A 13,316-nucleotide genomic window follows, 5' to 3' on the forward strand; every position below is an offset into this window, starting at 1 on the left:
GCAGCAGTCACAATTTAACTAGTTCAAAATGTCTGTCGTTCCATTCAGCGAGCATTTGCACAGAGCCATGAAATGGGAGACATTAATCTACCATTCCCTTAATTACATTCAAGTCTTCTGCATCTCTCTTATGCATGTATACTTTCGAGGTGCTAAGGATGATGATGATGATGATAGTACCTTCTTAAAATAACATGATGTTCAACCAAAGAAACAGTAATGTGAAGTTCCAAGAGTAAAGAAAAAAGTTTTCTGAATTGAACTTTTTGACAAGCATACTATGTTTGGGTGATGTGAGTGCTTTTTCAAGGCTAATGACTAATTTCCCCCTTTAGGCCTCATATCACTGTGGAATATGAGTTTGCAGTAAATGCTTGGACTCTTAAGTCAATTTTTGGCTTTGCCATTCATTGGAGAATGTGATATTAGGCAAGTTATTCTCTATAAAGCTTTATTTCCTCATCTATAAAATGGAATCAATCACATACATACCTGCTTAATAGTGTGGCTTTAAATATTAAACAAAATAGTGCACATACAAGTACCAGTGGCTATCATATGGCAATTGACTAGTACATGGTAACTACTTACTCTTAATACTAAGGAGTTAATGAAGACATTTAACACATCTGAAATCTTTCATCCTTTCATAAAAGTTATACAAACTGGATTGCTAGCACTAAAATTACTCAAGACATGATAATGTATTCTTTTTAGAAAAAAGTTACCAAAGTCTTCAAAAATAATAAAATGATCTACAGGTTTAACAATTTTTATTGTCTAAAATTGCACTAGTAATGTCATTTCCATTATAAGATTATAAATCCTGCTCAGCTCTGGTTTTTGAATCTGTGGTGAATAATTATACATACTGAAAATAACTTGAGGGATGCCTGATGATCCTTTGATCAATAGATTTTTCCCTTTTTACTGCTGATTGCCTTCCTCTTAGGAAAGAAACTGAGCTCCTACGATGGGCCAAATGTTTATGTCTCACCCAAATTCACATGCTGAAATCCTAGCCTCTAATGTGATAGTATGGGAGGTGGGGTCTTTGGAAGGTAATTAGGTCATGCAGCTGAGGCCCTCATAAATGAGATTAGTGTCTGTATAAAGGGGACCCCGGAAAGCTCTCTTGGGCCTCCTTTGCCATGTAAGAATACAGTAAGAAGATGACCATCTATGAATCAAGAAGCAGGCCCTCACCAGACATCAAATCTGCTGGTGCCTTGATCTTGGACTTGCCAGCCTCCAGAACAGTGAGAAATAAGTGTTTGTTGCTTCAGTCACCCAATCTATGGCAGTGTGTTATAGCAGCCTGAACAGACTAAGAGAGTACCCATGGAACGTCAGTGGTTCCAAGACTACTTCCAAGTTTGGTAATTTGGTAGAAGGACTTCTGGGACTCAGTTGTTAGACACATGAAAGGATAAAGTGCAGGGTTAATTAAGGAAGGAGGTGCATCAGGTAGATTCTGGAAGATACCAGGTACTAGCTTCTAATAGTTCTCTTACAATGAAGTTGCATAGGACACAATTAATCCAACCACAACTAACCACTGCAACATGTGTAAAGTATTGTTTGACCAGGAAAGTTCTCTTTAGTCTAAGAGACCAGATTTTTTTATGAGGTAAGTCACCAAATTTTCAGACCCCCCAGGAGAAAAGCAAGTGGTCATATAATCATATTTTTGACACAAATTATCTAGACCAGCTGGTACAATGTGGTTCATCATTCCAGGCATGTAAAACACTCTTATTATTTAATAACACAAGAAAAATTTTAAGAGCTCAATTTTTAGACATTACACAAGCAGGTCCTTTGGAAAATGTGCCAGATTTGAGCAACTCAGACCTGCTGGAGTAACTCTTTTCAACACACATGGGATGTCAGGACATACCACCTAGGGCATGAAGAATGACTACAGATGAGATAAAGAACTTAAGAGATACAGTCCACATAGCCACCTATCAATTTATACCTTTCTAAGTATGTATCACTCACTCCATGTCTATATTCACATACTCTGGAGCCTAGTAAAGCAGAGAAAAGAATTATGTTAAAAGCCTCATTATGAAACAGTGAGAGTACTGTTTTGTATTTCATTCTTTTAAAAATCAAAGGCCAAAAGTTGAAATATGAAGCACAGAGAACAGTGTTTCTCAATTTCTATTCCTTAAGAAATGTTAACAGGTATTATACAAATAAAGGGTACAATGGTCAAATAAGTTGAGGGAACATTATGTGTCCTACTTAAAGATTTATATTTTCCTTTTTTTTTTTTTGGTACTGGGGATTGAACTCAGAGGTGTTTTACCACTGAGTCATATCCCCAGACCTTTTAATTTTGAGACATGGCCTTGCCAAGTTGCTGAGGCTGGTCTTGAACTTGCGATCCTCCTGTCTCAGCTTGCTGAATCATTAGGATTACAGGCATGTTCCATTGCACCTAAAATTTATATTTTCTTCTTTTTTCAGTTGTAGGTGGACATAATACCTTTATTTATTTTTATGTGGTGCTAAGGATCAAACCAGTGCCTCATATATGCTAGGTGAGTGCCTCTACCACTGAACTACAACCCCAAACCAAGATTTATATTTTCTATTAGCATATTAAAAGCTCTAAAATGTCCTGATTTTAAAAATAGCAAAAAATCCTATCGGGCTAGTGTTGTAGCTCAGTGGTAGAGTGCTTGCCTAGCACGTGTGAGGAACTGGGTTTGATCCTCAGCACCACATAAAAATAAATAAGCAAGATAGATAAAGGTATTGTGCCTATAATTTAAAAATTTTTTAAAAAATCCTATTAATTTTATAAATCCAGCCACATATAAAATTTCATTTATCATGAACAATTATTGAGAATACCTATTAATACCTAATGGAACACTGTTGGGAAAACCCTAGAATGGGAAGGTTTTGCCAGAGTGTCTTAAGGACAAGGAAGCTGGCCAGGATAAAAATATAACTACACTGGTACCATGGCAATGGTAACATTGATAATCCTGAAGGTGTTTGAAAATTCTGCTTTCACGATTTTTTCCAATTAACAACTACAAGTTGATTTCACGATTATCTAATGACCATAACCAAAACTCATGTTAGCACAAGTGATTAATACACTGGCCATCACAATGCTGTCAATAATAAGAAAATATAATGAGCTTATCAGTGAGGAGGCAAGACTTGATTACATAATCAGATTCTGTAAATCCACTGACTTCTGATTTTGACAAAGGCACTGTTGCTCTTTCAAACACTCAAGAACTGGCTCACTGCTTCATGAAAGTTTTCAGCCCAAGGGATAGTCTAATTGTTTCAGGAAAAGAACCAGGGGGGAAAAAAGAGAATTCAAGGGAAAGGTACAAGCACTAATACTGGTATCACAGAAACTACATAGCAGAACTGTAAAAAGTCATGCAGGAAAGAATTTACAACCTGAGTATAGTTCTCTGGCATAGTTCATGTATCTGGTAATAAGGGTCGCTGCTGTTTCCTTTGCTGTCAGTTGCTACAAGAGACCATTCTGGGTCTCCATTCTTGATAACTACCTTCATAATCATTCCCATGTCTGCCACTCTTAGACCCTAAAATATCTAACCTAAATATTCCCCTCATCTTCCCCTTTCCCTCTACTCTGAGGTCCCTATTTCTAACCACCCTTCTGAACTTTTACTGTACATGAGACTCAGCATCATCAGAAAGCAGGCAAGGAAAAGAAATGAAAGTTTCACAAATAATTCAGCATAAACTGTAAATTAATCATGTCATTTGGAGCAACTTGCTTTCTGCTCAGAACAAATCTAACCAATGTTCTATGTATGTCTATCTTTTCATCAAAACAACACAAATACGAACTACTAAATCTTACCTGATGCTTCATGTAATGATTCATATAGGGGGTTGCCATTCTACTAACTTTGAGGCAAAATGGACACAGCAAGTTCTTTGTGTTTTCATGGGATGCTCTAAAATGAGTTTCTACGTCAGAAAATGTTGAAGATCTAAACTGGCAAACCTAAAAATATAAAGAAGTTTTAGTTTAACCTGAAGCTTTGTAACTTGCACAAAATGGCAACAAATTAGCCATGATGAGGTATTTGTTAAGAACATTCTGTACTACTAGTTGAACTCCACTGCCTATGCAACCAAGAGTCCTATTAGTACAAGTAATAAAGATAACCTCTGAAACTGAAAAGTTATCTTTCAAAGTTTAGGGGTATGTTCCGAAACACAGCTAGACTCCCTTTCTTTTCAGATCCACCGTCCCCATCTTGAATTTTCAAGCTCTGATGCCTCTTGTTCTATAAAGTTTTTCCTGCTATATAAAAGAGTATTTCCTTTTTTAGATGTTAAAGGTTATCCATCAGTGGCAATTTATCTTTATCTTGCTTTCTTATTACTGAGCGTCACTTCAAATTCTGGAAAAACAATGGTCTCAGAGCATTTAATTGGGTTCTCTATAACTAGAAGCATTTCCTATTTTCCTGGAATGTCTACATTCTCCCCTAATATGATAAACTCTTAGGTTTTTCTTTCTTCAGTAGGATATTTCTTTGCCTAGCACAGGGGGTCAGCAAACTATGGCCCACAAGCCAAATCTAGCCCACCACACCCAAGGGAGTTTTCAGTAATGGAGAAGTCCTTCAATTTTGGGACAGTAACTACTTTAAATGGTCATAAGTCAAAAGAATAACACTATTTCATGGCATGTGAAAATTAAATAGACACCTAAGTATACAGTAAAATGTGTGTACCTGGCAAATATATGGCATTTCACCGGGTTTATGAGTATCCTTCATATGTTGTAAAAGAATATGCTCTGTTTCAAATGACAATTCACAGATTTTGCAAATGGCTGCAAATGGAAAAAAAAAAATCACAGAATTTTAAGGATGTATATTTAAAAAAGATGCACTTTTTACATCTATGACAATGACAACAAGTAATAGTAATAGTGGTAGAAGTAGTAGTGAGGGTGTTCTAATAATTCTATCACTATGACTTACCATTGTTCTAAGGACCTTATTTAGGTTATTTAATTCTCATAACATCACTGAAGGAAGTGTACTGCTACTTTTATCCACATTTTTCAGATGAACCAAAAATACAGAAAGATTAATGAATTATTTACAAGAGGCATTTCAATTTTAGTAACAAATTTTATTTAAGTTATAAGAGTTAAAAACTTATAAAAACTTGTCTTTTAATTTTGCCCTTAAAGTCTATTTCTTATACTTATCATCAGAATTCTTCAGGTTCCCTGATTAGTTCAGATGACTGAAATCAATAATATTCATAATCTCAATGAATATCACTTACTAGAAAACTCATGGGGAGTGTGTGTACTCTCAATGTGACACTGCAACTGGAAGGGCGTGGGATACTGCCTGTAGCAGTGCTGGCAGGTGGTGTGGTTTTCCCAGCTCTCACTGTTCTGCTTCTCGAGTTCCAAATGGTGTTTCATATGGTTCATGAACCTATAAATGATTGTCAACAGGTGCAAAGATTCAGATCTATAACCACAGAAAAGTCTCACAAATATCTGATTGTAAATTTTTAAAATGCAGTTGTATGACTAAATCAAAATAATATCTCTAAGGCCTTAAAGTCCTCTAAAAAAAAGTGTGCTCTTTAGCGGGGCACAGGGACATGTGCCTACGATCCTAGCTACTCAGGAGGCTGAGATGGAAGGATAACTTGAGCCCAGTTCAATACCAGGCTGGGCAAAACACAGGACAACATCACACACACAAGAGTGTGTACCTTAACTTTCATTAAGTGGCTCACTGAACATTTTTTTATTTTCATTTTGTTTCAATATATAATTAATGTAATCACTAATTTGCTATAACTCTACATCATTATTTTAGATTTAAAAAGTTTTGGGTAAAGAAAAATAGCAGGCTTCTTTCCCACACATGAAATGCTATTTACATTTCAAAATAAAATACTTACAGAAAGGAAACTACCACCAACAGTAACTATGGAGTCATGAAAGAAATCTTTTGAAGGTCTATCTATCTATCTATCTATATAAATCTTTTGAAGATATACATGTATTTGTGTCTTGGTTTCAAAAATGAATGTAAAATAATAATTATAAGAACCTTTTGCATTATTTAGTGATACTGACTTACTGTTGTTACAAACTGTTCATTTTTCCTTAAAGAATGTCATTTGAGGCACTTTCCATTTTTCAGTTTTATATTCTGCTATTTTGACATCGCTAAAAGGTTTCTTATGAAAAGGAACTATGGTCTTCAATGGCAGAGAGTACACAATAAATGGGCATACTACTTTAAAGAGTTTACCAAAGCTTTTGGCTAAATTTCAAAGTAAAGTTTTTTAATCAAAACAATTTTAAGACTGGGTCAACTACTTAAAATAATTCATTATAAAGTTCCTAAAGAAAATCTTGAAATGGGGTGGACTAGATAGCAATCATTGTGAAAATTTTAACATTTATCTCTTTTCTACACCTTCAAAACACTACTTCTTTTTAGAGTTGATTATGGTACACATTGTAATATCTTCTTCACTCCTTTGGTTTTGGTAATGGCTGCAATTTACTTTGAAAAGTATCCAAAAAAATCAAATGATTCTATGGATGAATAGATATATGGTAAAATAAGTACAAGTTTAGCATTCCTAATCTGAAAATCTAAAATTTGAAATGTTCCAAAATCCCAAACTTTTTGAGCACCACAATGTGAAAATTCTGCACCTTATTTCATATATATGATGGGTCACAGGCAAAATTCAGGTACACCATAAATATTATATAAAATCACCTTTAGACTATGTGTATAAGGGACATGAGAAACAAAAACTGATTTTTGTGTTTAGACTTGGGTTTTATCCAAGACATCTCATTATATATATATAAATATTCCCAAATCTGAAAAAAAAAATTTCCCAAATCTGAAACATTTCTTGTCCCAAGCATTTTAGATAAGGGATACTCAACTTGTATAGTAAAATATTAATGGTGGAATTGAGGTGATCAATAGATGGTCACTGTAAAAATTTTTAATTTTATTGAATATTCAAAAACTTTTTATTATAAAACATTGGAAAAACAACCTCACTTAATATAAATGTCAGGTTACACACACAATGAAAAATGTTATGTCTTGTTACTTTGTTTTGCTACTATCTCACTTAAGATGAGATGACAAGATACATAATGTGCCACATAACTCAAAGATTACAAAGTATATGTTTTTAAAATTTAAAGCATACATGTGTAAAATCTTTAAAATTCCACTGGAAATTAAGTCTTAAAATTAAATCTTAAAATGTATTAAACTACAAAATCAAAGGAAACATGTTTCGTGGAACTTGAACTTCTCTAAAAAAGACCACTTCCTCTATAGGTCAATCTGTTAAAAATTTTAAGTATGATCAGGAAAATTTGAGCATTAAATAAGACCAGTAGGGAGGTTAGATTGGATAAAGTGTTTTTTCTTCTGATACAAAGAAATGTAAGGGGCTGTGGATGTGGCTCAGTGGTAGCACACTTGGGGAGAATGTGTGAGGCACTGGGTTCAATCCTCAGCACCACATAAAAATAAATAAATAAAATAAAGGTATTGTGTCCATCTACAACTGAAAAAATTATAAAAAAAGGAATGTAAGATTCATAAGCAAGTAGAAAATAAAAATATATCACAAAACTCCTAGTTCAATCATATATAGAGAGCAAAGAAGTAATTTTCCTTATGTTAAAATATATTTTGTTCTTTCTTAAACTATCTGAAAGAATTACAACTGTGGAGATCCAGGAGTAATACTACTAAAATATAAGAGAGGGTAAAAGGGTTAGGGTTGTAGCTCAGTGGTAAAGTGCTTGCCTAGCACATGTGAAGCACTGAGTTTGATCCTCGGCACCATATAAAAATAAATAAAATAAAGGTTTTATGTCTATCTACAACTAAAAAAATATAAAAATGAAAAAATATAAAGACAGGGCAAAAGTTTTTCAACATAATAAATAGCCTGCCTCTGTTCTTGGCAGAAGGTGTTAAAACTGTTTACCTAGGATGGGAAAGAAAAATAACAATATAATATTCATATTCAAAATTCAGGATGTTATACATGTTAAACAAATATAAATAAGTATTTACATACCTAATATTATTTTTAAGAACTTTCAAGCAACTGAAGCATTTAAAGGTTGTGTAAGTCTTTGGTTCTTCCTCCATGGCTCCTTCATGTCTTCCATAGTAAAAGTCACTAACTAACATGATCAATTTTCCTTTCTCTGAACCAGTATTAGTTTTATCTTCAGCACATGAAAGTTCTGTTTTAATACTTTCCATAAAGTTATTTACCATGTCTGGGCAACAACGCTAAAAAGAAGAAAAAAATAAAAGTCTTATTTATATCTCTTTTAAAAATGAGATGTCAAAAATGAATTCTGTGTTTACATCTAGGGCCAAGATCATACAAAACTGCATGGCAATATATCTGGAAGGACATTCACCAAAATGTTGGCTTCCTTTCTATTATAAATTTTACACAATTCTAACAATAAATACTATTTTGATGAAGAAATAACTTCAAAAATAAATGGAAGGGCTGGGGATATAGCTCAGTTGGTAAAGAGCTTGCCTCACATGCATAAGGCCCTGGGTTCAATCCTCAGCACCACAAAAAAAAAAAATCAGGAATAGCTATATATGTGATCTTTTCTTTTGAGATGTAAATACTTAATAATTTGCTTCTTGGCCCCAAATCATACATTTCATATTTGCAGCAAGATTTAGCTGAAAAGGAAAGGTAATTTGATATGACTATGACTATGTATAAGCTTAATTATTAAATAACATAGTAGTACGTTAGTAAGCTTGGTTGGAAGTAGACTCTGAGCACTGCTAACCTGCCATTATCCAGAGTCAAGGTGCTAGGAGATATGTGGCTCACAAAGAAAGAAGCATCAATTACATCTTACAAACTTCGACACATTCTATCTAGAATGCTTAAATAACTGACCAGGAAATCTATCTCATGAATAAAATCAAGACCTCATAAACTGATCCTACTGTGGAATACTTTCATACATGAGCCATTTTCCTCAATAAGAAAATTTATTTATTGTCTCTTAGAATAATTTAAAAACAAAAATAAAATAGGAGAAAATATTCGCAAACTACAGATCTGATAAAAGGTTAATATCCAAAACATACAAGAACTCTTATAACTCAACTGAAAAAAATAAACTGATTTAAAAATGGGTACAGGAACTGAATAGACATTTCCCAAAAGATACAGAAATAGGTAACAGGCAAGTGAAAAGGCACTCAACATTAATTATCAGGGAAATACAAATCAAACCACAACGAGGTATCACCTCATACTTTATCAAAAAGACAAAAGATAAATATTGGTGAAGAAGTGGAGAAAATGCAACCTTTATACACTCTTTAATGGGAATGTAAACTGGTGCAGCTACATATGGAAAACATATGGAGGTTCCTCAAAAATTAAAAACAAGTACCAAAAAATCCAGCATTGATACCTCTGGGTACATATCCAAAGAAAGTGCAATTAGGATCTCAAAGACAAATGTGCAATCTCATGTTCACTGCATCATTATTCATAATAGCTAAGACATGAAAGTAATCTAAATGTTTATTAATATACAAATGGATAGAGAATGTGGTATATACATACAATGGAATATTATCCAGCCTTACAAAGGAAAGAAATCCTACCTCTTGAACAATGGATAGACTTGAAAGATATTATATTAAGTGGAATAAATCAGTAACAGAAGGACAATACCACATGACTCCTCTTATCACAAAATAATAAAACGGGCAGTTTGAAACTTTTAAAGTGATGGATATATTTATGGCATAGACTGTAGATGGTTTCACAGCTGTAAACTTATCTCCAAACTCACTGAATTGTATACATGAAGTATGTACAGCTTTTTGTATGTCAATCATACCTCAGTAAATTGGTTTAAAAAAGGGACAAGCCTACATAATAAAACAAGTTATGGTGGAAAACAGCAACTTTCCTGAAGTCTAAGCTACATACACATAAAACAAATACAATGTAAAAGACTTAAGAAATAAAGCATGTAACAAAAAAACTGACAAAACCAAGATTAATTAAACCTATCTTACCAATTAAATCTCTCCTATCAATGAATACAAATGGGCTTAAATGAGTGAAAAAGAAATAAGATTTTCATGTAGGATCACAAAAGAAACTAGTGAAAGTAAGAAATCTAAAAGTGCTTTGGAAAGGTTGAAAATAAAAGGTTAAATAAGAAAATAACAGGTAAATGTAAACAATAAAAAGCAAGGGTTGTACGCTTGCTATCATATAAAATGGAATTTAGATGAAAAGCATGAAACAATAATACAAAAAGAATACTTTATAAAAATGCTAAAGGTACATTCACAATGACACTATAAAGAGAAAGAGATATACCTATATCCTAAAGAGCAGTATCACAAAACATAACAGAAAAATATCAAAGAACATATTGATGATGTGGGACTTGGATTCACCTTTCTCAAATACACTCTGGGAGGTAAGTGTAGTGATCAACTCAATAGTTTTACCCCAGAAAAAAGAGATTTGTATTTGGAATTTTAAAACATGTCTTTCCCCCCTAATTATTTGTAAAATGCTGAATTTCAGTAAAAGTGTGCCAATCTTCAGAACAGTGAAGCAGTACCTTTTCTTAGGTTGCTTCTTTGCTTTGCACTCTTCTCATCCCTTCTTCCCCATATATCATCTACATTACCTTTTCTCTTGTTTCCTTTCCCACTTCGTGCCATTTACACTAGGTATGCAAAGAGAATACAGACTATCTTTTGTTTTTTTTTTTTTTGTTTTTTTGGTGCTGGGGATCGAACCCAGGGCCCTATGCTTGCAAGGCAAGCACTTTACCAACTGAGCTATCTCCCCAGCCCCAGACTATCTTTATACAGACAAAACAGAGTACTGTAATACCTTCTAAAATATTTTAAGTGGAGTTTCTCCTAAATCCCACATTTCATTAGTACCTAAAACCTAATTTCAAGAGTTTCCTATACCAATATAAAGCTAGATTTCATTTGAAACTATATAAAGTATATTCCAGATTGAGTTAAAACTATCATTTCATATGTTCCATCATTAGAAGTCTGTTGATAATTAAATGGGAAAACTAAGATTTCCATCAAGTCATGTGACATGTATTTGTCACCAAGGATAAAAAAATAAATTTTAAATTTTATGAAGAATTAAGTGCCTAATAAAATGCCTGCTTTACAAAAAGTTTTGATTAACATTATTTTCATTTAAAATTAAAGTGCAGTATGAACATACTGTGGCATGTATATGAACTTAATTTTTAAAATTTTTTTAAATTTTAGGGCTGGGAAGATTTTAAAATCTTATATAAAGACAATCATTACAAATACCAATTTTCACTTAAGTTATATAGAAATAACAATATGAGATGATTTATTATCTAAATATTTGTACAAACCAGCTTTACTATGGATCAATCCTGAATATCTTCATGGATCTGTAAACATTAAAAAAATCAAATTTTGAAAAAAGTTTTACCTTCATGTGGTATTTCAAAGGATCCAAAAGATTGAACTGAATATTGCACTTTGGACAAGATCTTAGGAAAGGTACTCCAGTTTTATTTTGAGTTGAGGTATTTGAACCTAAAACAGATTAAGAACTTTAATGACTCTAATTCATCTTTTTTTTTAAAACCTTAATCACTAACAACAGTTTTGAAATTCATCATAATTTCTAAAATTTTATAAATAATACAATTTCTTTTTCATATGCCAGATTTCATACTTACCCATTGTTGTTGATACCATAGCCTGGGAAGATGCCTCTGAAGGGGAGTTATTTAAAGACAATGAAGAGGAGGGATTTATTTCAGAAACACTTTCACTGGCCTTTGGCTTTTTTGGATTAACACTGTTTACTTTAGAAGTAGACGGACGTTTTAATCCAAATGAAGTTTGATCCGTGTCTACAAAGATTTAAATAGTGGGAAAGATATTTATAAATACTTTAGTATAGAATATTACATAAAACTGGTACTAAAATGACCTTATACTTAAAAGTACATAGAAATTACCTTGGGGCTAAAGATAATACAATTGAATTATAATATTATACAAATGATAAAAATAATGTTGAAAATTTATATAAGTAAAAGGTAGAAATTGTACAAACAGCTTTTATGAACTATGTATATTTGGCAAATTCATGAAATAAACTTTATACAGGAAAGTTCTAAAGATACTTTCAGAAAAAGAAATATCTGAACAGGTATGAAAGGAGTCAGACCCCAAAATTCCGAGTCAAAAGAAAGAAAAATAAAAGCACAGAGAATACTCTAATTTCCTAAATAAATTTCTTTTTTTCCACTGAGGCATTTTATTTTTAGGTACATTTTAAATCCCTCAAAATAGAATCCTAGGATTTTCCTGCTGTGAGTTTTCATCTTGCTTCTTCCTGGTCCATGATGCCAGATGAGGTTGTTAATACAATGAAACCAAACTTTTGGGATGGGAACAGGTTATTCTGTCATTTTTCTAAGTCTTTTAGGGGCACATCAAATGTAGTGCAAATCACTTCACACATTTTTAACCTGACTGTGAGGTTCACAATAATTTTTCCAGCTTAGTGATCATCAATGATTTCAAATTTGCCAATATAACCATGCTTCATCATCACAGTTAGAAACTAGGTGATGACTTCAGAGCATGGCCTAATAAGAACATGGTGCTTGCCTCTCTTCAGCATTATTGATGTTCTTGAGAGCATTTAGTCAGGACATTTATATACAACATTATGGCAGCGTGGAAAGATGGGAGAAAGGAAATGAATTTATCTTTTGATGCTTAAGAATTGAGCTTGAAAAATTATTTATTCTAAAAATGTAGAGATTTAAGATGCTTTATAAAACTTGAGGTTTTTGTAAAAAATTCAATTTTGTTCTTTTACCAACTAACAACCTGACAGATGGCTTAGATTAAACTATCTGATTATTCCCTAAGTACAAGGGAAACAACTAATCTTGAATAGCAATACCTCACTCACTCATATGAAAAGGAATTAATAAAATGGCTTTCAAACTATGGTCCCCTGAGTCTAATGCAATAAAATGAACATGTCAGATAAACTCTCTTTTTATGTTTTATTTATTAGACTTTTACATGAACTTTTGTTTGAATGGGGATTTCCTTTCTTAATAATAGTTTTGTGTTTGAAAATCATCACCTTAAAGGCCAAAGGATTATATAATTCAGAGTATATAGAGCACAGTATTCAGA

General features: G+C 32.8%; 1 protein-coding gene and 1 pseudogene across 4 annotated transcripts in view; both read right to left on the bottom strand.

The window, feature by feature from the left end:
* Znf280c (zinc finger protein 280C) overlaps positions 1-13,316 on the bottom strand; it is a 52,479-nt gene that overhangs the window by 14,742 nt on the left and 24,421 nt on the right. For all 4 annotated transcript variants that reach the window (XM_047536398.1, XM_047536397.1, XM_047536400.1 and 1 more), the window contains 6 exons: positions 11,831-12,007; positions 11,578-11,684; positions 8,134-8,354; positions 5,323-5,480; positions 4,758-4,858; positions 3,872-4,018 (listed from right to left, as the gene is read on the bottom strand). In XM_047536398.1, the coding sequence (XP_047392354.1) occupies positions 3,872-4,018; positions 4,758-4,858; positions 5,323-5,480; positions 8,134-8,354; positions 11,578-11,684; positions 11,831-12,007 (911 nt within the window). The remainder of the gene's footprint in view (positions 1-3,871; positions 4,019-4,757; positions 4,859-5,322; positions 5,481-8,133; positions 8,355-11,577; positions 11,685-11,830; positions 12,008-13,316) is intronic.
* On the bottom strand, positions 12,286-12,820 carry LOC124972207 (40S ribosomal protein S15a-like; annotated as a pseudogene).

Source organism: Sciurus carolinensis, chromosome X (assembly GCF_902686445.1).
Source record: "Sciurus carolinensis chromosome X, mSciCar1.2, whole genome shotgun sequence".
NCBI classification, from domain to species: domain Eukaryota; kingdom Metazoa; phylum Chordata; class Mammalia; order Rodentia; family Sciuridae; genus Sciurus; species Sciurus carolinensis.